Raw genomic sequence first — 22,560 nt, forward strand, 5'->3', positions numbered from 1 at the left:
CACACAGACACAGAGGGTCTCCTAAGTTGATGATGATGTTGATTATTATATAAATCGGCTTCATTTGATTTGCCATCTTGATTGAAAGTGTCACACTGAAGCAAACACACACACATTGCAAGGCTGTACATGGGTTTATTATTTCATACAAAAAGTTTATAAAAAGTCTTACAAAAAATCTTACAAAAAAACACAAACTGACGACATAGGTCAAAGTGAAAGACAAACAATTCACTTGTGAGAGCCGGTGATTAAAAAATAAAAGTATATTCTCATGATCGGGTAGTGTGTGCCTTTGACACTCGACTCCACAGTACCGCCCCCGACAGCAGTGCACACGGAGTACTGGCTTTGTACGGGTTAAAGATAGCAGGTTAATGTGTTACTGTGCTGCTGGCACACTCAGATGCCTCTCTCTTTCTCTCTCTCTTTATTTTCTCCCTCCTCCACCCTGTTTTGTCCATCTCCACCTCTCCTACTGCTCACTTCACACACACAGCTATGGAAGGGGAGAGAGAGTATATTGTGCAGAGTGTGTTCTCTTATACTGCACTTGAGTGTAAATGCTTTGGCCAAACTTGTACAGCTTTGCCATGCCAATTAGCAGACTCTCAAAAGATAGAGAGAGGAGAGAGAAAGAGAGAGGGTGAAGAGCAGAATCACAACTCTCTCTCTCTGAACTATTCTCAGTCAGTGACAGGATTAGTTTTCTTCTTCATATAAAGACGCTTAAGAGTCCAGCCGTCATGTGACAGGACTCCGGTGCTCAGACACTAGCCTTCGATGCACAAATCAAATAAAAAATTACAACAATAATGATACAAAAAAGCAGTATAAACAAATAGATAAAATTATATTTATATTTATATATATATATATATATATATATATATGTATTTTATGTATACTGTATAGAAAGAGAGCATGAAAGAAATATATTTATATTAGTGCAAAATATGATCTCAGGTTTATACACTGTGTAGGAGCGTGGTCGCTCTGCTGGAATGACATCTTATTGCTGGACCGGGACAGGCTTCGTACAGAGAGCAAGGGAGAGTGATCCAGTCCAGACCAACATAGTACAGACCAGTCCAGCTTGCCTCCCTCACGAATGTCCTTTGATGTGTTGTTTTGGGTTGTGATGTTATGGATGCCAAGCTGAGCTGTTCTATGCTGTGCTAAGCTGCACTGTGCTGTACTATACTGTTGTGCTATGCTATGCTGTGCTGTGCTGTGCTGTGCTGTGCTGTGCTGTGCTGTGTTGTGTTGTGATGCTGTGCCGTGCCTCACTATGCTGTTCTATGCTGTGCTGTGTTGTATTGTGCTGTGCTCTGCTGTGCTCTGCTGGTTTGTGTTTACAGGTTTACTGGCTGTACTGCTATAGATTTCTGGATGTATTGTTTTTATACTGGCTGTTTTGGTTTACAGGTTTACAATAAATGTACTGGTGTTTACCGGCTTTATTGGCGTAGGATTACTGGTGTGTAGTGGCTGGGTAGCATCACTAACTTTCTGACAACATCAAAGGCAAGTAGGAGAGACAGCGTGCGAGTGTGTGTGAGTGTGTGAGTGAGTGTATGTGTGTGCGTGTGTGTATGTGTGTGTGAGTGTGTGTGAGTGTGAGTGTGTGAGTGAGTGTATGTGTGTGCGTGTGTGTGTGGTGTGCGTGTGTGTATGTGTGTGTGAGTTTGTGTGAGTGTGAGTGTGTGAGTGGGGGTTGGAGCTGGAAGGCGGGTGGTTACTACCAGGGGGCTCTCTGTTTACCAGGCAACCCGTCCTCCCTGTCCCTCTCCCTCTCCTCTGCGCCCTCGTTGTGCGTGTGCGCGGGGGTGTGATTGTGAATGGGTGTGGGGGTGGCTGGGGGTGAGGGGGGGGGCAGGGTCAGGCTGTCCAGACTCTCAGCGGGCAGCAGGCGCTGGTGCTCGGGAGCGGGACACAGGACATAGCGGCCCGGCTGGTGCACCTCCACGCTGGCCTTGAGGGGAGGCAGGGAGAAGGGCGGGGGCATGTGCGAATGCATCTTCAGGCCCCCCCTGCCCTCGGCCCACAGCGGCTCACCCCCCCCCACGGCGCCCAGCTCGCTTCCGGGCTCTTCCATGTTGACGTACAGGATGTCGTCCACACCCCCTTCGCCCCCCCGCAGCTCCTCCTGCACTTTCTCCAGTGACATGCGCAGCGCCTCAAAACTGGGACGGTCCTTCGGGCTCAGCAGCCAGCAGGAGAACATCAGGGCATAGCTGTACGGCAAGACAGACAGACGCAATGTGTCAGTTGGTGCATCTGGCAGGCAGACGGCAGGCAAACAGACTGACAAGCTGACAGACAGACAGGTTAACCGACAGGTAGACAGACAGGCAGACGCAATGTGTCAGTCAGTGTAACTGTCATACAGACAAACAGACAGACTGAGAGACAGACAGACAGACAGAAACGCAGACAGACAGACAGACAGGCAGACAGGCAGACAGGCAGTTGGGTCCTCACATGCAGTCCAGGCAGTCTGGGGGCTGGCGCAGGCGGTTGCCCTGGCGCAGGTAGTCGTAGATCTCGCTGTTCTCCACGCCGGGGTACGGGGTCTGCCCCCGCGTTGCAATCTCCCACATTGTGACCCCAAACGACCACTGAGACACACACACACACACAGACAGACAGGGTTAATAACATCGCCCTGCACTGAGAGAGAGAGAGAGATTGAGGGCTCGACACACACACTCAACACTGCCCCTTCTCACCACGTCGCTCTTGCTGGTGTACACCCGGTCCGCCAGGCTCTCGATGGCGATCCACTTCACTGGCATCTTGGAGATGCGGCCCTGTCTGTAGTAATCGCCATTGTAGATCTTCTTGGACAGGCCGAAGTCTGCCACACACACTGACATGTTCTCATTCAGCCTGCAGGGGGCGACACACAGCTCAGACACACCAAACACAGCTGCACCGGATTTGTTTGTGTATGATTAGTGCATGTGTGTTTGTACTTTTCCATAAGTACAGTTGTGTGTATGAATATAGTGTACAGTATATACATATATAGTGTATAGTGTGCATCCAAGAAGTACAGTGTATATCATCAGTGTGTACACAGTATGGCAAGCCAAATTATAATTCTGAGAGTTATTTCAAGATATCTTGAATTGAATTTCAGATGATTTCTAGATGATTTGGTGATATCTACATCATTGATATATCTGCAATTTACTTCCTGTTCATTTCAAGATATCTGCAAATCATTTCAAGATATCTTCAAATGACTTCCTGTATGTTGGCTAAGATTATCACTCTGTTTCCTCATTCATAGAAATTACTGAACAAGTGAACAAGTGATAATCTTGGGCTACATACAGGAAGTCATTTGCAGCTATTTCGAAATGATTTGGAGATATCTTGAAATATTTGAAGATATCTTTAAACAAATTACAGATATACTACGGATCAAAAGTTTTAGAACACCTCAATTTTTCCAGTTTTTATTGAAATTTACACAGTTTAATGTGTAAAGCATAGAACAAATAAACAATTGGAGATAAAAAATAAATCATGGAATCATTTTAACAAAATTTAACCCCTTACACTGACAAACCCCTCTGGTACCGTAATCCATGTGCTTCTCTTTAATCCCATGTGTACTCTGCACTGTTGTGTTGTTTGCCAAGTGTTTGGAATCCCATGAAAGCCGAGACTCTCAGCTTTCTAATGATGTGAAGCATTCTCTGATGTTAAAAATTTGGTTTCTATGCACAGGAGCTGTGTGTAACACTGCCAAATAATGCTTAAGAGGGTGTATTAACACAGTAGATAACTCTGAAATGTACATTATTTTTCAGTTTTTGATAACCTAAACCAATAAAACCAACTTTACCGCTTTGTACCATTTAAGGGAATTCACTGGACTTGAACTGCTGAAATTTCAATAAAAACTGGAATGGGGGTGTTCTAAAAGTTGTGACCTGTAGTGTATCTCTAAATGATAATTTGGCTTGTCATAACACAGTGTGTAGGGCATATAGTGAGTATCCAGAGTGTGTAGTATATAGTACAATGTGTTCTCACATGCAGTTGCGTGCTGCCAGGTCTCTGTGAATAAAGTTCTTGCTGCTCAGATACTCCATCCCCCGAGCCACGTCCAGCATGAAACTGATCAGCATCTGACAGGGAAGGAACTGAGGGACGGAGAGGGAGAAGGGAGAGGGATGGGTTAAGACACATAAGAGGTGAAAATCACTGCAACGCACTGTTGTATCTCACCAGCAGAGGGCGCTGTTGCCTCACTTGGGATGCAGTTCACTGCACCTGAACACAGTACAGCAGGACCAGTGTTATTGCATATAACAATGTGTTGCAATGCAATATATAACAGTGTAGTACACTGTAGTATATAAAGTATATTTTACAGCAGATTACCTTACAGTGCACTGTATTTGAGTGTATATCTTATAATACAATGTATTGCAGTACAGAGTACTGCAGTAGTTCAACAGGGTTATTACAGTAATGCAGTGTATTAGAGAAAACAGTGCTGTGTATTAAAGTATATTGTAGTGCAGTCAATGTATATAATACAGCAGTGTGTATAATACAGCAGTGCAGTGTGTATAATAACAGGACAGGACTGACCACGGGGGTGTCCCCCAGGCGGGAGTACAGCAGGTAGCTGTGCAGGTCTCCGTGCTTCATGAAGGGCAGGATGACCACAGGGGAGGGGTAGCCCTCACTCTCCACTGTCTGTAAACACACACCTGCAGAGAGAGAGGGGGGCACAGCATTAGACTGGTTCAGTGACTAATACAATAATTAATAAAATGCCATGAGTTCAGGAGAATTTACACACACACTGCACTCTCACTACACAATGTAGGCGACACTCTCCCTCCCTCCCTCTCTCTCACCGATCAGTCTCATGACGTTGAGGTGGTCGAACTCCTTCATGCAGGCAGCCTCCCTCAGGAAATCCTCCATCTCACTGCGCGTGCAGATCGCAACTGAGAGAGAGAGAGAGAGAGAGAGAGAGAGAGAGAGAGAGAGAGAGAGAGAGAGATTGTTTATGCACTGTTCACTGAGGGTTGAAGTGAGAGGTGAAGTGATAGAGTGGAGAGAGAAAAGTATAGAGAAGAGGGAAGAGGAGGAGGGAGGGAGGGAGAGAGAGAAGAACTCACTCTTCATGGTCTTCACAGCAACTTTCAGGACAAACTCCTCCTGAGAGAGCAGCCCCTCCATCACTGAGCCGAACTCCCCTACAACAACACAACAACACAATAATCACAGTCATAAAAGCAGACAGAGGCAGACAGTGAATCATGTGTACAGAGTGTGTAGTCTGTATAGTATAGTGGTTGCAGAGTGTATTTTGTGTGTAGTGTGTACAGTATACTGTACAGTGTGTATATTCGGTTAAGTGTGTAGAATCTTGCGCAGGGTCAGAGAGGGACAGCACGTGTAGCGTGTGTACAGTGTATAGTATGTGTTGTACAGTGTGTAGTGTGTAATACAGTGTGTAGTATAGCATGTTCACTGTGTAAGTGTGTACACACCCTCTCCTAGTGTCTTGCCCAGGGTCAGTCTGTGTCGGTCCACCATCACATCCTGCAGCTTCTGCTTCAACTCGTCACTGATGCCCAGAGTGTTCACTGCAACACAACACAACACAACACACTGTCACTATACAACACAGCACAACACAACACACTGCCACTACACAACACAATACACTGTCACAACACAGTCATTACACAACAAAACAACATACTGTCAATACACAACACAATGCAACACACAGTCACTACACAATACAATACTGTCACTAAACAACACAACACACTGTAATTACACAACGCAACACAACACACTGTTACTACACTACACAGCACAATACACTGTCACAACACAACACAACACACTGTCATTACACAACACAACACACTGTCACTTCACAACAAACCAGCACACTGTCAATACACTACACAGTCACAACACAGTCATTACACAACAAACCAACACACTGCCAAACACAACACACTGTTACTACACGACACAATGCATCAGAACCCTGTCACTATTCAACAATGCAACACAACACACTGTCTGTGCGTGTGTTCGTGTGTGTGTATAGCAGTTTGGTACTCTGCTGCGCATCAGTTGCTGAGAGTGGAGTCGTGCCAATAATAATGTTTTGGAGATTTGGATTTGATTTGGATTTGGAATGCAATGACTTCCTGCCCTGCATCCAGACCAGACCCCCACCCTCACCCCTCCCAATGCACTGACACACAACACCCGGGGAAGGAGGGATGGGGAGACGGGGTGGAGGGAGGAGAGGCGTGTCAGTGATGTGTGTGTGTGGCTGCAGCTTTTGGACTCTTGGAGCTGAACACAGGAAATGATGTCAGTGCCTCTGAACCCAGTCTAGACACACAGCCCCTCCCCTCCTCTCTCCCTCTCTGTGTTACAATGCGTTACTGTAGAGTGTGGTACAGTACAGTACTCTTCAGTGACAGTGTGGTACAGTACACAACAGTGACTGCACGGTACAGTACACACAGTGAGACAAACAGACAGGGAGAGACGGACAGTCAGAGTGTCAGTCTGTCAGTCAGTGTGTCAGTGGTCAGTGTGTCAGTTGTCAGTTTGCAGTCACTCAGTGGCTTACGTGTGGCCTCGGTGGCTCTGCGGCCGTATGATCGTCTGGCTCGGTATCTGACCACCATCTCCCCACTCTCCATCATGGGCTCAAACGCCTCCCTGTAACACGCAAAGCATATGCTCAGCACATGCTAAACACACAGAAGATGCCTGACAAATGAAACACCAAACACACTAAGCACACGCAACATACACATTTCCCACCACAAAACACACTGCCACACACAGGGACACACACGCCAAGCACACACCACAACACACTGCCCAGAACACTAAAGCGACACTACAGTTTTACAGAAGTCACAGTAAACACTGGCAACATGCTAACAACACACACAAAGACTGCACTAACCACACCCTCCCTGACATGCTAACCACACGCCAGCGTCTCACCCAAAGCGCGTCTCCTTGCGCCGCAGTCTCGCCACATAGACAGAGATGAGCACGGCCAGGGCGATCGCCACAGCGGCCGCCATCACCACGTACCACCAGTGCCAGGAGAACACCTGGAGAGATTCTGTGAGAGAGAGAGAGAGAGGGGAAGAGAAAGGAGAGAAGGAGAAATGAAAAGAGTAATGTCATCACTACATTGTGTGTCACACATCCTGACACGCTGACACATACACACACACTCACATCCTGACACACTGACATTGTAGTGGTTTCAGAAATTCTCAGGATACAACGATGAAGAAGTAACAAGTTTCTCCCACAAAAATAAATACAAGTTAACTGAGCTCTATTCTCACATTAAGAGAAGAATAGGTCTAGGGGTGTGAGTTTGGGGAAGGCTTTTAATATCTTCAGATAGATAATGGGTTGCAGTCTTATCTATCAAAACTGACTCCATCTAAACACAGTTGTACAAATAGATTTACCACATGCATAATAATTAACATGAGTTTGAGCCCTGAGTTTGTTAGTGTTGTTGTGTTTGATGTGTTGATTGGTGCTGGTCAGCATTCTTCAGGAACAGATGTTATCAAAGACATTGTTTAAATTCCTCAACCAAATACCTGTGCCCCAAAACACACAACCTTTATACTGTTCTAGCTGATTGAATATCCTAAAGGCAATAGTCATATACAACTCCAAGAAACTAATAACTAATGTAGCCCCCAGAAAGGAGTAATTTACATACAAATTATTGTTTTATAGACAAAACGGAATTAACAACACTAAACCATTAACAATATAAAGAATATAAAGAAAATAACAAAAGTAAATTTTCCCACTACAACATTTACACACACACTTTGACACACTGAAACTCACCTGTGTAAGGTAGCTCTCTAATTTCTGTGTATAAAAAAAGAAAATAAAAAAAACATTATTATTTTATCATTGCGGTTCTCTCCCTTCTCTCTTTTTCTCTTCCCCACTCTCCCTATTCTATCCCCACTCTTCTCTCTCCCCTTCCCTCCTCCTCCCCCACCCCTCTCCCACTCTCATCATCCTCCTCTCCCTCCTCTGTTCCCCCACCTCCTCTCCCTCCCTCTCTCCTATCCCTCGGCCCCTCTCTCACCGAGCGGTGTGAGTGTGAGCGTTTGGGGGGGGCTCCAGGGTCCGTGCCCCGCCCCAGTGTAGGCGCTGACCCGCACTGTGACGTTGGACAGCGGGAAGGACAGGTTCAGAGCAGCCTCCCTGGAGAGGCCAGTGTCCACCTCCACCTAGAGAGGGCAAAGGGAGGAGAGGGAGAAGGGATTTTATTTCAACAAAAACATTAATCAAATGAATTACAAGACAAGTCATCAAAAAATATCACAGAAATATAGAGAGCGGTTGTGAGCATTGTGAGTGTGCGGGTGTCAATGGTCAGTATGTGTGTGTGTGTGTTTACCTGTGCTGTGTTAGGGGAGTTGTACTGCAGCCTGTACCCCAGCAGCTCTCCGTTCATGGCCCCCGGGGGCCCCTCCCAACTAACCCACACCTCGCTGCCATTCACCCGCACTGTCACTTCCGAGGGCGGGGCATCTGGCACTGCAACACACACACACACACACACACACACACACACAACACAATGTTTACACACACAGCATTTTTACACACATACTACTGCTACAGACTGCAGATCTGACTGTGATACATGAGATCGCTGCGGTTAGACACGCGGGCTGTGGGAATTTCTCTGTTAAATGAAGGCAGCGAAGTGTGTGAATTACTCTAGATCTGCTCTTATCTGCCCATCTTGTTCATCGCACACACACAACTCCCCAGGGTAAATAAATAACTGATAGTCAGACGTGTCCCGCACCACACTTTGGCTTTCTCTCTCCTTCTCTCCCTCTGCTCCACCTTCTTTCTCTCCCCTCTCTCCTCCCTCTTTCACGCCTCCCTCTCTCTCCATCTCTCCCTCTCTCGCTTTAGTGATGTCAGTGATTTGCTCTGATTGTTTCCACATGTGCCTCTAAGTGCAGTCTGCCCAGTGGTAATGTAACGGCTCTCCCTCTCTCTCCCTTTCTCCCTCCCTCCCAGTGCTGACTCACACCTCTCTCCCTCTCCTTCTGTTGCTGTCTCCTTCCCTCTATCTGTCTCTTTCCCCCTCCATCAGTGCTGACTCACCTCTGTTTGGCTCTTTCCCTCTCTGTCTTTTTTCACCTCTCTACCTCTCCATTTGCTCCCCCCTTTTCTCTCTTTCTCTAACACACCCCTTGAACTTTCTCCTCATCCTCTCCATCTTTCTCTATCCTAATCTGATCATCTAACAGAAGCTAGGGTCCACAGAAATATCCTGAGCGAGAGACCAAAGCAGAGAGCCAGATGGAGGGAGAGGGAGAGAGGGAGAGATTGAGGGAGAGCCAAGCCAAGAAAGGAAGTTGTATGATGCCAGTAAACGTTTTTACTTGAATCTGAATTTGAATCTGAGAAAAAACAGACAGAGAGAGGGAGAGGGAGAGGAAATGATGGAGAGAGGAGGAGAATGAGGGAGAAAGAGTGTGTACGTGTGTATGTGTGCTGTGACATTGCGCCCTGACCCTGAGAGATAGAGACGGAGAAACATATATATAAATATAAATTCCAATTCCAATTCAAATTCAAAGTGCTTTATTGGCATGACCAGAGTCGTATATCTGTCTCTGTCTGTTTCTGTCTGCTTGACATCTGTCTGTTTGACCTGATCTCTCTGTGTCTCTGTTTCTTTGTGTCTGTCTCTGTGCGTCTCTCTCCTTTCTCTCTCTCTCTCTCTATCACCCTGCCAGCACAGGGTCTGGGAATTTAGTAGAAAAGGATGTTTTTATAACCCACCACTCCTCCTCTCTCTCTCCCTCTCCCTCTCGCCATCATCCATACACCCCACCTCCCCTCCATCCCACTCTCATTTTCCCACAGGGCCCGAATCTGTTTTTATCTCTGTTTCTTTTCTTTGTGGGGGGAAAACACAATCACAGGCACCGAGAGGGAGAGAGAGGGGGAACACAGAAAAGGAGAGCGGTGGGGAAAGAGAGGGGGAGAGAGGGAGAGTAGGGGGCAGGGGTGAGGGATGTAGTGTGAGAGAGAGAGTGGGAGAGGGATGGCAGAGGGAAAGAGGGTGAGCGAGGGGAGCTGTGCATTTTTGGCGAAGCAGGAAATACATTCCAGAGCTGAATATTTGGGATGTGTGAATCACCCAGAGAGAGAGAGAGAGAGAGAGAGGGAGATGGGGAATGAGAAAAGGATAGATAGAGCGACATGGGTGGGGAGCCTACCTCCCTGCGCGGTCATCACGGTGACCCAGGGTGTCCACGGCGACGCGCCTTGATTGCTGTGACACGCCACACGCACACGGTACTGCGAGTGTGCTGCCAGGCCCCTGATCACGTGATGTGAGGGCGGTACGTTCACATTCTGGTTGTAGATCACGTGACCCGGTGAGGCGTTGAGATCGTCTAGTGGGGCCGCCTGTCAGGAAGAGTTGGGGGGGGGGGTCTTAACTGAATTTGTTAATTGCGTAATTGGTTAATTGCAGTGACTGGGGTAAGGAGTGCTAGAGAGAAGTAGAGAGGATGGGGACACACTTCCAACAGAGAGAGGAAATACAGAGAGAGGGAGAGAAAAATGTCAGGGATGACAGCCAGACTTCATACGTAAGGAGCGAGAGAGAGATGCAGGCGGACTGTTGGGCAACACTGACTGAACTGGTCCAGTCAGCACTGACTTCAAATAAGAACATGAAAGTGAAAGAGGGAGCAGGGAAGAGAAAGAACTGGTGTAGAAAGACAAGAGAGAGAGACAGGGGGGGTTATTGTTGATAGGGGATTAAATCAGACTGATCTCTCTCTCCTTGCCTGAACACAATCTCCCTCTCTTTCTCTCTCTCTCTCCTTCTCTTAGTTTCAGTTCCTGCAAAGCAGAAGCAGGATATCTCTCTAAAGGAGTCTCTGTGATACTTCTGCTTTCTGTGAATTGCTTCCCCTCTCCCTTCCCCATCCCTCCCCTGTCCCCTGTCCCCTGACCCCTGTCCCCTCTGTCCTCTCCCCTTTCAGTGTATCTGTGTTTTTATCAGTGTATCGCTCAGTGTATCAGTCAGACAGTCTATCAGTGTATCAGTCAGTGTCTGTTTTCCTTGTTTTGGCGAAACAGTGGAGTGGCCCATCATTGAATCTGTATTTCAATCGTGAAAGAAAGAGTGACAGAGAGGGAAGGAGAGGGAAAGAGAGAGGGAGAGAGATTGACAGAGAAGGAGGAAGAGGGAGAGGGAGTAGCAGTGCAAGGGTTAACTCTGAGAGGCCACTTTCCCAGAGTGAAACCTGATCTTTAGACACAGCTCACTGGAGAGAGAGAGAGCGAGAAAGAGAGAGAGAGAGAGAGAGAGAGAGGGAGGGAGGGGAGATGTGTCCATAGTAGTGCAGTGTGTCTGTCAGTGTGTGTGTGGTCGTGGTTGTGGTCTAGTCTGTGTCCAGTATATGTCTCTGCCTGTGTCCTAATCTGTGTCTCCCTCTGTCTAGTCAGTCTTTGTTTCCTGTCTGTCTGTGTCCAGTCTGTGTCCTGGTCCAGTCCTGGTTCTGCGCGGTCCTGACCTGTATGGAGCAGCCTGTGACGGGGTAGACCCCTCCGAAGCTTGTGTCCCAGGACACGCCCACACTGCTGTTACTGCTGGAGTCCTGACGCACACGCTGGGGGGGGGCAGGGATTACTGCAGAGAGAGAGATAGAGAGACAGAGAGAGAGAGAGAGAAATCGGGGATGGAGGGATTGAGAGAGTGGGAGCAGGGGGAGAGGGAGAGATGGAGAGGATAGAGAGAATTAACATCTGAGTGTACCCCAGTACCCTGATACCCCACTTTACCCTAATATCTCGTACTGTACCCCAGTGTGTGTGTGTGTACCCCAGGGTGTTGGTGTGTGTGTGTGTACATCAGTGAGTTTGTATGTGTACTCTAGTGTGTGTGTGTGCGTGTTTGTGTGTACCCTAATACCCGACTGTAACGCACCTGTCACTGTGCCCGAGGCGGAGGTGGCAACGCCTTTACGGTTGTGAGCCTCACAGGAGAAACTGCTGGTCTTATTGAGACCTGGAAAGAGGAGAAGAGGGAGAGAGAGAGGGAGAGAGAGAGCTATAAATAAACTATAAATAAAGTAAATGTACATGTCTATTAAGATTTTATTTATAAATTATATTGTACTGTTTCAATTTTTTATTTTTTTTCTCCTTTTTCTTAACTTTTATTATTTTTCAATGTATGTATATAATATCAACTGCTTTGGAAACACTACGAAACTGTTTGTCATACCAATAAAGCACCCTTGAATTGAATTGAATTGAAATTAATTGAATTGAATTTAATTGAGAGAGAGAGAGAGAGAGAGAGAGAGAGAGAGAGAGAGAGAGAGAGAGAGTCAATGTCAGTGTCAGTGTCAGTGTATGTGACCGAGGGTTGAAACAGCTGATCTCCACAGTCCTGGTTCTGCTTTAGAGGGAAGGACAACCCACAGAGAGACACAACATACACACCTACTATTGCACACTCACGGAATTTTCCCCTGACCTCTCACTCTTTACCCATCCCAACCCCCTCTCTCTCTCTCTCTGACTCAGGCCCCAGGCCCCCAGCCTCGTGTTGTGGCTTCAGTTTCACAAACAAGAAGGAGAAGAAAACAAAAATCCTGCACTCGTGCCCGTGTGGCACGCCACCCTCTACCACACAGCCTCCGCCACCCCCGCACCCCCCCCCCCCATCACCCACACCTCTTCAGTGTGGACGGGGACAGTGGGACAGTACCTGTGATGTTCAGCGTGGATGGGGACAGGGCCACGGGCTGTGTCAGCGTGTTCAATGGCGCTCCATCCTGCAACCAGATGACATGTACAGGCTCAGGGGGGCCGTGGGCGTGGCACGAGAGGGTGAAGCTGCGATTGGCCACAACAGAGAGGTCAGCGGGCTCCTGAGAGAAGTGCGGGAGCCCTGAGAGAGAGAGAGAAAGGGGAAGGAGTCAGATAGACAGACACCGACTCCCACAGACGGTCACCTGGAAAGAGGGAGGAACAGACAGACAAACACATAGGCAGACTGACCCTCCAGCTCGATGTATCCCTCCTGGGAGACACTCTCCTGCCCCCCCGTCCTCACCACACAACGGTAAGAGCCCATGTCTGACAGCTGCACCTCCTCAATCCTAACACACAGACAGACACACAGACAGGTTAACACAGTCAGTCAGTTTGTCCGTGTATCGGTCAATCGGCCAGCCAGTCAGTTGGTCAGTGTGTACCTGAGCTCACTGATGGCCACCCAGCTGTCGTCGCTTTCGGTCACCAGCAGCTGGTCAGTGTCGGAGTCTTCCAGGCTGTGCCCATCCCTCTGCCAGGTGATGTCCGGCGGCTCCCACAGTGCCCCCCCACTGCCCCGCAGCGCACAGCGAAGGGACACACGCTTTCCCAGGGACAGAGTCACATTCTCTGGGCTCTGAGAGAACAACATCTCTGAGAGAGAGAGAGGGAGGCAGAGAGAAAGAGTGAGAATGGTTCATGGGTGTCTGAATTTGTCAAGGGGAGTGTAGGGTGGACCATGTGGAGAGTGGACAGATTGTGGACAATGTGTGGACACACTCTCTCATTCTGTAGTATCCCCTTATCAATCTACAGTAAGCTCTCTCCTTCCACTTCTGTCTCACTTTCTCTCCCTTTATCCCTCTTTCTATCTGTCTCTTATTAACCCCTCTTACTGTACAGTAACCTCTTTATCTCTCTCTCTCTCTCTCTCTCTCTCTCTCTCTCTCTCTCTCTGTATTAGGCCCTCTCAATCTTCTCTCCTTCCATTCTTTCTCTCTCTTTCTCTCTCTCTCTCAATTTCAGTTCAGTTAAGGTGCTTTATTGGCCTGACTTATAATTAGTAAATAAATACATTAAAGTATGGTATAAGGCCAGGAGTGTACCTCCTCTAGTTGGAGAGACAGTTTTTCTGCATTTTCCAGTTTAGTATTTTATTATATAAACTGTCCCTAGTTTGGGCGTATTTATTGCAGTGCAGAAGAATGTGCATCTCAGGCTCGACCTCTCCTGTCTCGCAGTGAACACAGTGCCAGTTCTCTCTGGGCAGCCAGGTCTGCCTGTGTCGGCCTGTTTCTAAGGCCAGGCTTTAGTCACTGAGCCTGTACTTGGTCTGACAGTGAGGAGATACTCTGTCAGGATGTTTTCTCTGTTTAGGGCCCGACAGCAATCCAGTTTACTTTGGGATTTATTTTCAATGTCCCAATGTTCCAGATACAACATTTTTGGTAATCTTTATCTTCACTGTCTTAACCCCTCTCACTCTACAGTAACCTCTCTCTCTCTCTCTCTCTCTCTCTCTCTCTCTTCCTGTGTCTGTATTAACTCCTCTCACTCTACAGTAGCCTTTCTCCTTCTCCTTTTCTCTTACATTCAGAAACAGTCAGCTGTATTGACATGAATATGTCCAAATCAGCAAATTTTACAGAATAGATATAAACATCTCAGTAAAAGGGTTGAAAGAGTGTTCTTTCTGTATGCCTCTCTCTGTCTCTCTCTCTCCCTGACAGAGATTTTTTCCCAGGCTTGTCAGCAGACCCCTCCCCCTTCCCACTGTCAGAGCCCACCCTGACCCCTGACCCCTCACCCTTCATCTCCGACCTCTCCAGGGGCAACAGAACACAGTCTATCATTCTGTCATAATAGAATAGACCCCAAGAGTGCCACAGTGACGCACACATAAACACACCCACATACAGTTACACACTGATATGCACCCCATGTGGGGAATCATACAAGTACTATACATATATATGTATATATGTGTGTGTGTGTGTATAGTGTTCACATATTTAGAATATATGTGCTTTCGATATGAGAAAAACTGACAACGCATGCACATTGACAGGCAGGCACATACCTAAGAAATATAATAATCATACCCCGTGTTAAGTTTAATACACATTGTTCAATCCAACTACTTTATTTAACAACGGTCTTCTGTCTAAAGACAGCCCTGCTGAAATACATTTTCATTTTCTCAAACATTGTATCACTGAGGAAAATAAATAAATACAGAAACTCGATTCCAGCTCCATCTGTAACCAGTACAGCCTTGCTTTATGACACATATGTCTGATTCCTGGCTGGAGACCCAGGACACACTGACCACTAACTCAGCCCTGTGTGCCAGCCTGCCTGACACACACACAGCTGGCTTATTAGTCACACTGGTTTATAAACACATTTTTATGTTCTGAAAATTAATTCCAATATCAAAAGTCATATAAACACAGTTTTCCAAAAGAAATCTGGAATTTCACTGCACGTACGTGGGCCGCTCAAAACATTTTCTGTGGAATTCCTCAAAAAATCTAAAAACATTTTCCTCTGTCTCACTCCAAAAAGCCACTGCTGAATATCCCACTGTCTCCCTGAGAGAGAGATGGGAGGGAGAGGGAGAGACGTCCACGTACACAGGGGAATGGGATAAGTACTGTAACAGGAAAGAGACAGAGAGAGCAGTCTTCTACATACCTCCTTCCCTCTCTCTCAAGTTCATTAGAGGTTGGTTGGAAAACCTGACATCATGTCACACACTCACATACACACTGACATACAACATTACACTGACACACCCACTTATACTCACACACACACATTCACACTCACATACTCTTACACTGACGCACACTCTCACACTGACACATACACACACACAATATTTATAGTACAGACGCCCTCTCTCTTTCTGCCCCTTTCTCCATCTATTTTCTTTCCCTAACCTTTGTCTTTACATTTCTAACTGCACTTGCCCCTCCCCTCTTGTTCCCCATCTCGTTCTCTCTCTCTAAATTTCAGAAGAGCTTTATAAGCAAGACACCGTTACACAACTTTTGCCAAAGCATTTATACCCCTATTCCCCCTTTCTCTCTCTTCCCCCACCCTCTCTTTCTTCCTCCTCTCCTCTCCCCTCCCATCCCCCTAACCTCTTCCATAATTTTTTTAGTTCTGAATCAACTCTGATTCATTCTTGCCACCATTCAGATCTACTCTCTCTTTCTCTCTCTCTGACTCATTCTTACACTCTCTCCTGTTGATCAATAGACTAGCATAGAGCATGGCCACTACACTACGCATTTGCCCCCACCAGTACACACACACAGATGCACACTTTTGTTTGAAAGACAAAAAATAGATGCTGTACTCTTGCCTTGCATTGTTTGAAATCAAATAAATAGGAAAAAGAAAGACAGAAAGAGATAGAAATGAAAGCAGTAAGCAAAAGAATCCCCAAGTTAATCCCTATTCATGCTTTGTCTTTTGCATACCTGATGACACACCCTGCTACACCCCCACGCCCCCATTCACAATCACAGACACAGAGAGAACTCTCCCATACAGTACACAGTACAACACAGCGCAGCACAGTATCTAGCCACAATACAGGGATGCCCTCCTCTAATTTTATTGGCGAGTGGATGATTAGTTGTTTTTCTATTTTGACTGAACTCAGTACTGTACTGACTGTCACGATTAAAAAAAAAAAGGAAAAATAGATATCTTCATACATTTTAGTGAATTCTTAAATGTTGGACACTGACTATACAGATTGTAGATATATTTCGGATGTAACCTACCCACCTGTTTATGGTGCACACAACCCGTTTCATCAATTAATTCAGTTTTATTAGTCTAGTGTACCGTGTCAAAACCGGTCACCGATATGTATTTTTTAAGAAAATATAGTCTTAAAAAACTTAATTAATCATGTTACGGGTTGTGTGCGCCATAAATTTGTTTTTCTATTGAGACAATTCAATATATGTATATTCCATTTGGATGCACCTGATTAGTTAACTTACTTTGTAATACGATTTGGATACCTGTAGCGCAATATAGACTATTTGTGTGTGTATATATACAGTGCCTATGGAGAGTCTATTACCCCTTTAATTTTATTTTTTAAAATGTATCTACACATCCTATCCCACAACCTCCAAATGAAAAATGTATTCTACAAATTTGCAGAAAATGTATTAAAAAATAAAACCTGAAATAGCTTAGTTGGAGAAGTGTCCACCCTAGCTCAGGTGTAAGCATTCACCTTCAAAATCACATACCAAGTTAAGTGCTGTCCGCCTGTGTTAAATTGTAGTGATTCACATGATTTCAGTATAGATTCAAAACTTCCTGTAAGTTCCCTCTGCTGGGTAGTGCATTTCAAAGCAAAGACTCAACCATGAGCACCCAGGAGCTTTAAAAAAATACTCTGGGACAATGTTGTTGAAAGGCACAGATCAGAGGATGAATAAAAAAATAAAGGCCTTGAATATGTCTTGGAGCACGGTCAAGAAGATTATTATGTGGATGGTGTATGGAATCACCAAGACCCTGCCTAAATCAGGCCGTCCCTCCAAAATAAGGAGACTGATCAGAAAGGTTTATGGCAACGGCAATGTGACAACAATATCCCAAGCACTCCACAAATCTGGCCTGTATGGTACTTAAGAATCCCATGTTGAATCCCATTTGATGTATGCAAAACTATGCACTCAGGAAATTCTGTAGCCTTGTGACCAACAGTTTTGTCATTTTATGAAGCTATATAGGATATTTTTGTCTTAAATGTAAAGTGTTATGTTCAGAGCAAACCCAACACACTATCACCCAAAGAACACCATCCCAACTGCAAAGCATGGTGGGGGCAGCATCGTGTTAGGTTTGGGTTAGGGTTAGGGTTTTCAAACCAGTCCTGGAGTACCCCCTGCCCTGCTGGTTTTTGTTCCAACCTAGGTCTTAATTACTTAATTGAATGGTATATTGCTTTGTTAGGTCAATTAAGGATTCAATTAAGCAATTAAGTCCTCAGTTGGAACAAAAACCAGCAGGACAGGGGGTACTCCAGGATCGGTTTTAAAACCCATGTGTTAGGGGATGTTTCTCATCTGCAGGTGCTGGTGCATTTGTCAGGACAGAAGGGGAAATTAATGGAGCACAGTATAGAAATGTCAATGAGGAAAACGTCCTGCCCTCTTCAAGAAAACAAAAATTGATGACAACGACTTGAAACACACAGCCAAACGTACCCTGTAATTGCTGGCAAAAGTATGCAAAATGCATGAAGGCACTGACACCAAAATGTGATAAAAGTTCAAGGGGACGTAGACTGTATGTATGTACAGGACGTTTATGTGTAAAGTGTTTAGCAGTGCTCCCACCCGTGTCTGTGGTCACTCACCCGGCTCCTCTTCCGCGACGCTCTGGGGCCACAGCAAGGGACACAGCGCCACCACGAAAACGGCGATCCGGTACAGTCCCCCCGGCCGCATCGCTCCTCTATCCGCTGTGGAGCTCATGTCTTGTACCCCAGCTCTCTGTCCTTGTCTCACCACGTCTCGCTTGGACTCTCCGTGTGTCTCACAGTCTGTCCGTCTCTGTCCGTGTCTCTAGGTATCTCCCCGTGGGTCCGAGTAGGTGTCACCATCCGCAGTGAGTCCCGAGAGACAGCGCTGAGACTCGGCCAGGTAGACCCCCCTCCTTATGTTCCCGGTTTTAGTTCCCTCTCTCTCTCTGTCTCTCTCTCTGTCTCTCTCTCTCCCCTTTCCTTTTTTCGTACCTTTATATTTAACTTTTTCCTTCCTTCTCCTTCTTGTTTTTCTCTCTTCTTTCTTCCCTTTTTATTCGTCCTGTCCCTTATTTCTTTCTCCCTTCCCTCATACCTCTCTCTCTACATTTCACTCAATGACAGTGTCCACTAACTTACACTAACTTTTGTGTTTACAGGCTGGCCAAGGACGCTACATCCAATCAGCCAAGATAATGAAATAAGCAAACACAACTTTATCACGAAAATTAAACCGAGCAATCTTGATTCTTCTTCTTATTCTTATTACATAATGATGAGGAGGATTGTTATTATCCCATGAACACACAAAAGTCCCAGTGTAATCCACTCGCTGGTGTCCCCCGTCCCCCCGCAGCCCCCCACCTGCTCTGAGACTCGCAGCAGGCAACTCAAAAACGAGAAGCCCGGAAAAAAATGGGGGAAAAATCTAGTTATTTTCGGCCGGTGTCTGTTGGGAGCGCTCGCTGCGGTCTGTCCTGCGCCCCGCCCCAGCACCCTCTATCTCTCATGCCCCTTCTCCGTCTTTCTGTGTTCACTTCTTTCTGCGCCCCCCCCCTTCCCTCTCTCCCTCGTCTTCCCTTTTTTTTTCTTCAAACAAGGCTCAAATTCCTTTACTCAACTTCTTTCCATTCTCCTTCCCTCCCTCCTGCCCCTCCTTCTCCTTCCCTCCCCCTCTCCTTCTCTCTCTCTCTCTCTCTCTCACACTCTTCTGTGTGAGCGGGCCACACTATCGCAGCCCAGTCGCTAAATAATAACAGCAGCAGCAACACTGATAACAATAATGATGGTGCTGTGACGTGAGAGGGGCAGAGCAGTGATACATTGTTGTCTCTGGGTCTCAGAGCGGCTGATCCCTGCAGCGCATTTTGTTCTGCTGTAACTTCACTGGAAGTCGGACTTCTGCTTTGTTCCACATGGCACTTCTTGTGCTGATTTCAGTTCTCTTGTCGGAGGCTGAATGCGGGGGATTGTGTTGAATTGTGGCCACAGTAGGATGTCGTGTTCTGGTGACGAGTGTTCTTTTCTTGTGGTGGCAGCTGTAAGTCAGCCTGGACGATGAGGATGAGGATGAGGATGAGGACGAAGAAGAGATGATAGTTGTTGTTGTTGATGATGGTGTATGTGTGTGTTCTGATGTGTGACGATTGGTGTTTTTTAATTTAAGCTGAACTCTGATTGAGCTGAGTAGTAATTGGTCTGTTAATGAATTAATTGGAATAATTAGAGTGTTTCTTTGTATTGCTGTTCCTGTCCTATTATTACTAATTATTAATATGAGGGAACAGCATATGATAATGATAATAATATGATTAATAATAATGACTCCTCTCACCACTACTTCAGTTCAGTTCAGACGTGTGTGTTTCTGTCCTGGGGAGTTCTGTGCCTCTCTCTCCTCTGTGCCTGATGGTTATAGAGACTCTTGTGGCCACAGTGATTGTACCCGTGACCGTGCCCTGTGGCAGCTTGTTTTTGAAGGGTGCTGCACCTCATATAGATCAATGGATTGTGTTTTCAGTCCTCGGTACGACACGGGCTGTGATGGATCAGAACAGAACATCAGACAAACACACTGACTGTTAGGATTCCAGTCCAGACCTCCGTGGTGCTCCCCAGACACCAGAGCACCGAGTGCAGTGTCCTTGTGTTGTATTGGAAGTGATCTGGCCGTCCTGTACAGCGCTGTGTGGTCGTCGGTGCCCATGAAGTCATCGAACAGCACACTGTGGCCAGCAGGGTGGGGACGGTTTCCACTGTGGCTGTGTGTCTCTGTCTCTCCACAATGAGATTGTCCTGCAGGGCACTGGAGCTGAGACACAGAGACAACCAGGCCACTGTAACGGAGCCCCAGAGAGAGAGAGAGAAAGAGTGTGAGAGGGAGTGTGTGTGTGAGAGGGAGAGGGGCTGTGTGTATGTGAATTTGTGTGTGTGTGGCAGAATGCATCTGCCTGACTGCAACACACTCACACACACACTGTCGCACACGCTCACACACTCACACACACACAGTGTCACACACTGTCACACAGACACAGCCTCCATTGTATCTCCCCTGCTTTCAAACTGGGGCTCCTTCACAACACAGAGAGAGAGAGAGAAAAGGAGAGAGGGGAAAAGAGGGGGTCAGTATACAGAGGGAGGCAATGAGAGGGACAAGGGGGGAGGGAGCTTCTGCAGAGGTACAGAGAGAGAGAGAGAGAGAGATGGGGCGAGAGAGACAGCAAGTCAGAGGAAGAAAGGGAGATAAATAGACAGACGTGGAGGTAGAGAGGGTTTTATGTGTGGAGCGCCGTTTTGTGCCAAAAGTGTTCGTCCGTCACTCTGGTAGTTCATTGTGAAATTCATTCAAAATTCGTCAGTTTGGCCAGGCAGCCGGCAGTGTGGCCATAGAGTAGTAAATTCATCCAGGAATCTGTCAAGTATCTTTTTAAATGTGTCCGATTCGTGTGTCAATTAATTACATTGATCAACTATGTAATTAATGTGTCTATTCATTAATATAAACAGACAAACTTTTAAACAAACCGATGATCTTCCAGACAACCAGGCCTACTGTCAATCATGCTCTGTGCCAAACCCACTTGAGTCTTTCTAGCCAATGGGAGCAGACGCGCATATTGTAACCAATAAGACTGCAGGCTCACATAAAACGGTTTCAGCCAATAATGTTGCAGTTTATTAGAAAGGGCGTTTCTTGTGTCTCTGTGTAAGCGTATGGAAATTAAAATCACCATCAATATAGGATCGATAATGAGAAGATTAAGAGTTAGAATAGACAAGGCTTAACCACAGCTTTGCAGAGTAAAATAAGTGTTTTTAATCACTATATATTGTACATGCAGCGTAACATATTTATAAGTGACAAATGTGTTAAGTTTCTTTTCTTTTTTTCTTAAAAAACGGATTGGCAATATTAAAATATAGAAAAAAAATATATAGAAAAGGGTGTTGTTCCATGTGTCTGTACTAAACACTTACGTAAAGTATTATCGATAATAAATATCGATTTATTCTAATTATGTGACTGGTTACAGCGACCGATGTCTTCTCTGAATACATACATACATACATACATACACACATACATACATACATACATACATACATACATAACTTCATGTTTAGATGAGCTACAGATTATAAAAGTTGAATTCTGTGAACAACTTCAGCTTGGCGGCTCTGGGGGGCTTGCGGGCTACAGCTGCCCCAAATGTGTCTTAGCCCCCTCAGCGCAAAGGTCAAATGTAGTATTTTACTATAGTATTATTATGGGCAGTGCACCGTGTGGTGTTGAGACACACATCTGTATGTCTGAATGATAACGGCCAGTCGGCAGCACTCACTGACAGCTGGATATACTGCTCTACTACAATGCGCATGATCTATGACACATGCCACTGTTGATGTTCTTGGTATTTTTGTATGAATTCGTTTGGCTAGGGCAAGGTGTTTCGTGTTAGTGTGTTGTTTATTTGGTTTTAGTACGTACTGTTTATTTTCGTGTACACATATTTTAAAACATACAGTAGGTTATCCCACTTAAAGTAATTAGCTAATTGCAATGATTTGCAATCGGTAAAGTTTAAAACCAACACCTTTCTGTATGAACACACGTTTTACACTCTAAGTAAAGGTTCTAATAAGTATCCCGGGGTTGATACTGTGGAGCAACCCTAAAAGGGTCTGCAACCAAGGATCCTAGAAGAACCTTAACTGTATTTGAAATCATCCGCGATGATGATGAGAAGGGGTTCTCAAATGACCCCCTGTGTTTACGATGGACCTCGCGGTTCTTAAACGAACTTTGAACTCACGAAGAACCCAAAGGTTCTAAATAGAACCGCGGAAGAACCTTCCATTTTCAGAGTGTAGTGCGTACAGTTAAA

General features: G+C 46.0%; 1 protein-coding gene across 1 annotated transcript; it reads right to left on the reverse strand.

Moving 5' to 3' along the window:
* Window positions 1–119: 119 nt before the first annotated feature.
* Window positions 120–19,273, reverse strand: axl (AXL receptor tyrosine kinase). The gene is made up of 20 exons (XM_066703731.1): window positions 18,287–19,273; window positions 13,329–13,539; window positions 13,132–13,232; window positions 12,839–13,021; window positions 12,050–12,130; window positions 11,637–11,752; window positions 10,326–10,518; window positions 8,477–8,616; window positions 8,162–8,306; window positions 7,912–7,935; window positions 7,030–7,153; window positions 6,644–6,735; window positions 5,529–5,624; window positions 5,154–5,231; window positions 4,887–4,979; window positions 4,615–4,736; window positions 4,051–4,160; window positions 2,733–2,892; window positions 2,485–2,621; window positions 120–2,237 (listed from the first exon to the last, which is right to left on the reverse strand). The coding sequence occupies exons 1-20, from the start codon at window positions 18,402–18,404 to the stop codon at window positions 1,742–1,744; spliced, it is 2,820 nt and encodes a 939-aa protein (XP_066559828.1). The 5' UTR covers window positions 18,405–19,273; the 3' UTR covers window positions 120–1,741.
* Between the last annotated feature and the right edge of the window lie 3,287 nt (window positions 19,274–22,560).

The sequence above is a fragment of the Amia ocellicauda genome, chromosome 5, assembly GCF_036373705.1.
Source record: "Amia ocellicauda isolate fAmiCal2 chromosome 5, fAmiCal2.hap1, whole genome shotgun sequence".
Classification (NCBI taxonomy): Eukaryota; Metazoa; Chordata; class Actinopteri; order Amiiformes; family Amiidae; genus Amia; species Amia ocellicauda.

Excerpts from the sequence above, each read along its gene's own strand:
- axl (XM_066703731.1), bottom strand. The coding sequence starts at position 18,404 with ATGAGCTCCACAGCGGATAGAGGAGCGATGCGGCCGGGGGGACTGTAC. Across the intron at positions 13,540-18,286 it reads CGTCGCGGAAGAGGAGCCGG|AGATGTTGTTCTCTCAGAGC; the intron begins GTGAGTGACCAC and ends TCTCTCTCTCAG. Across the intron at positions 8,617-10,325 it reads CGTGATGACCGCGCAGGGAG|TGCCAGATGCCCCGCCCTCG; the intron begins GTAGGCTCCCCA and ends TGTGTGTTGCAG.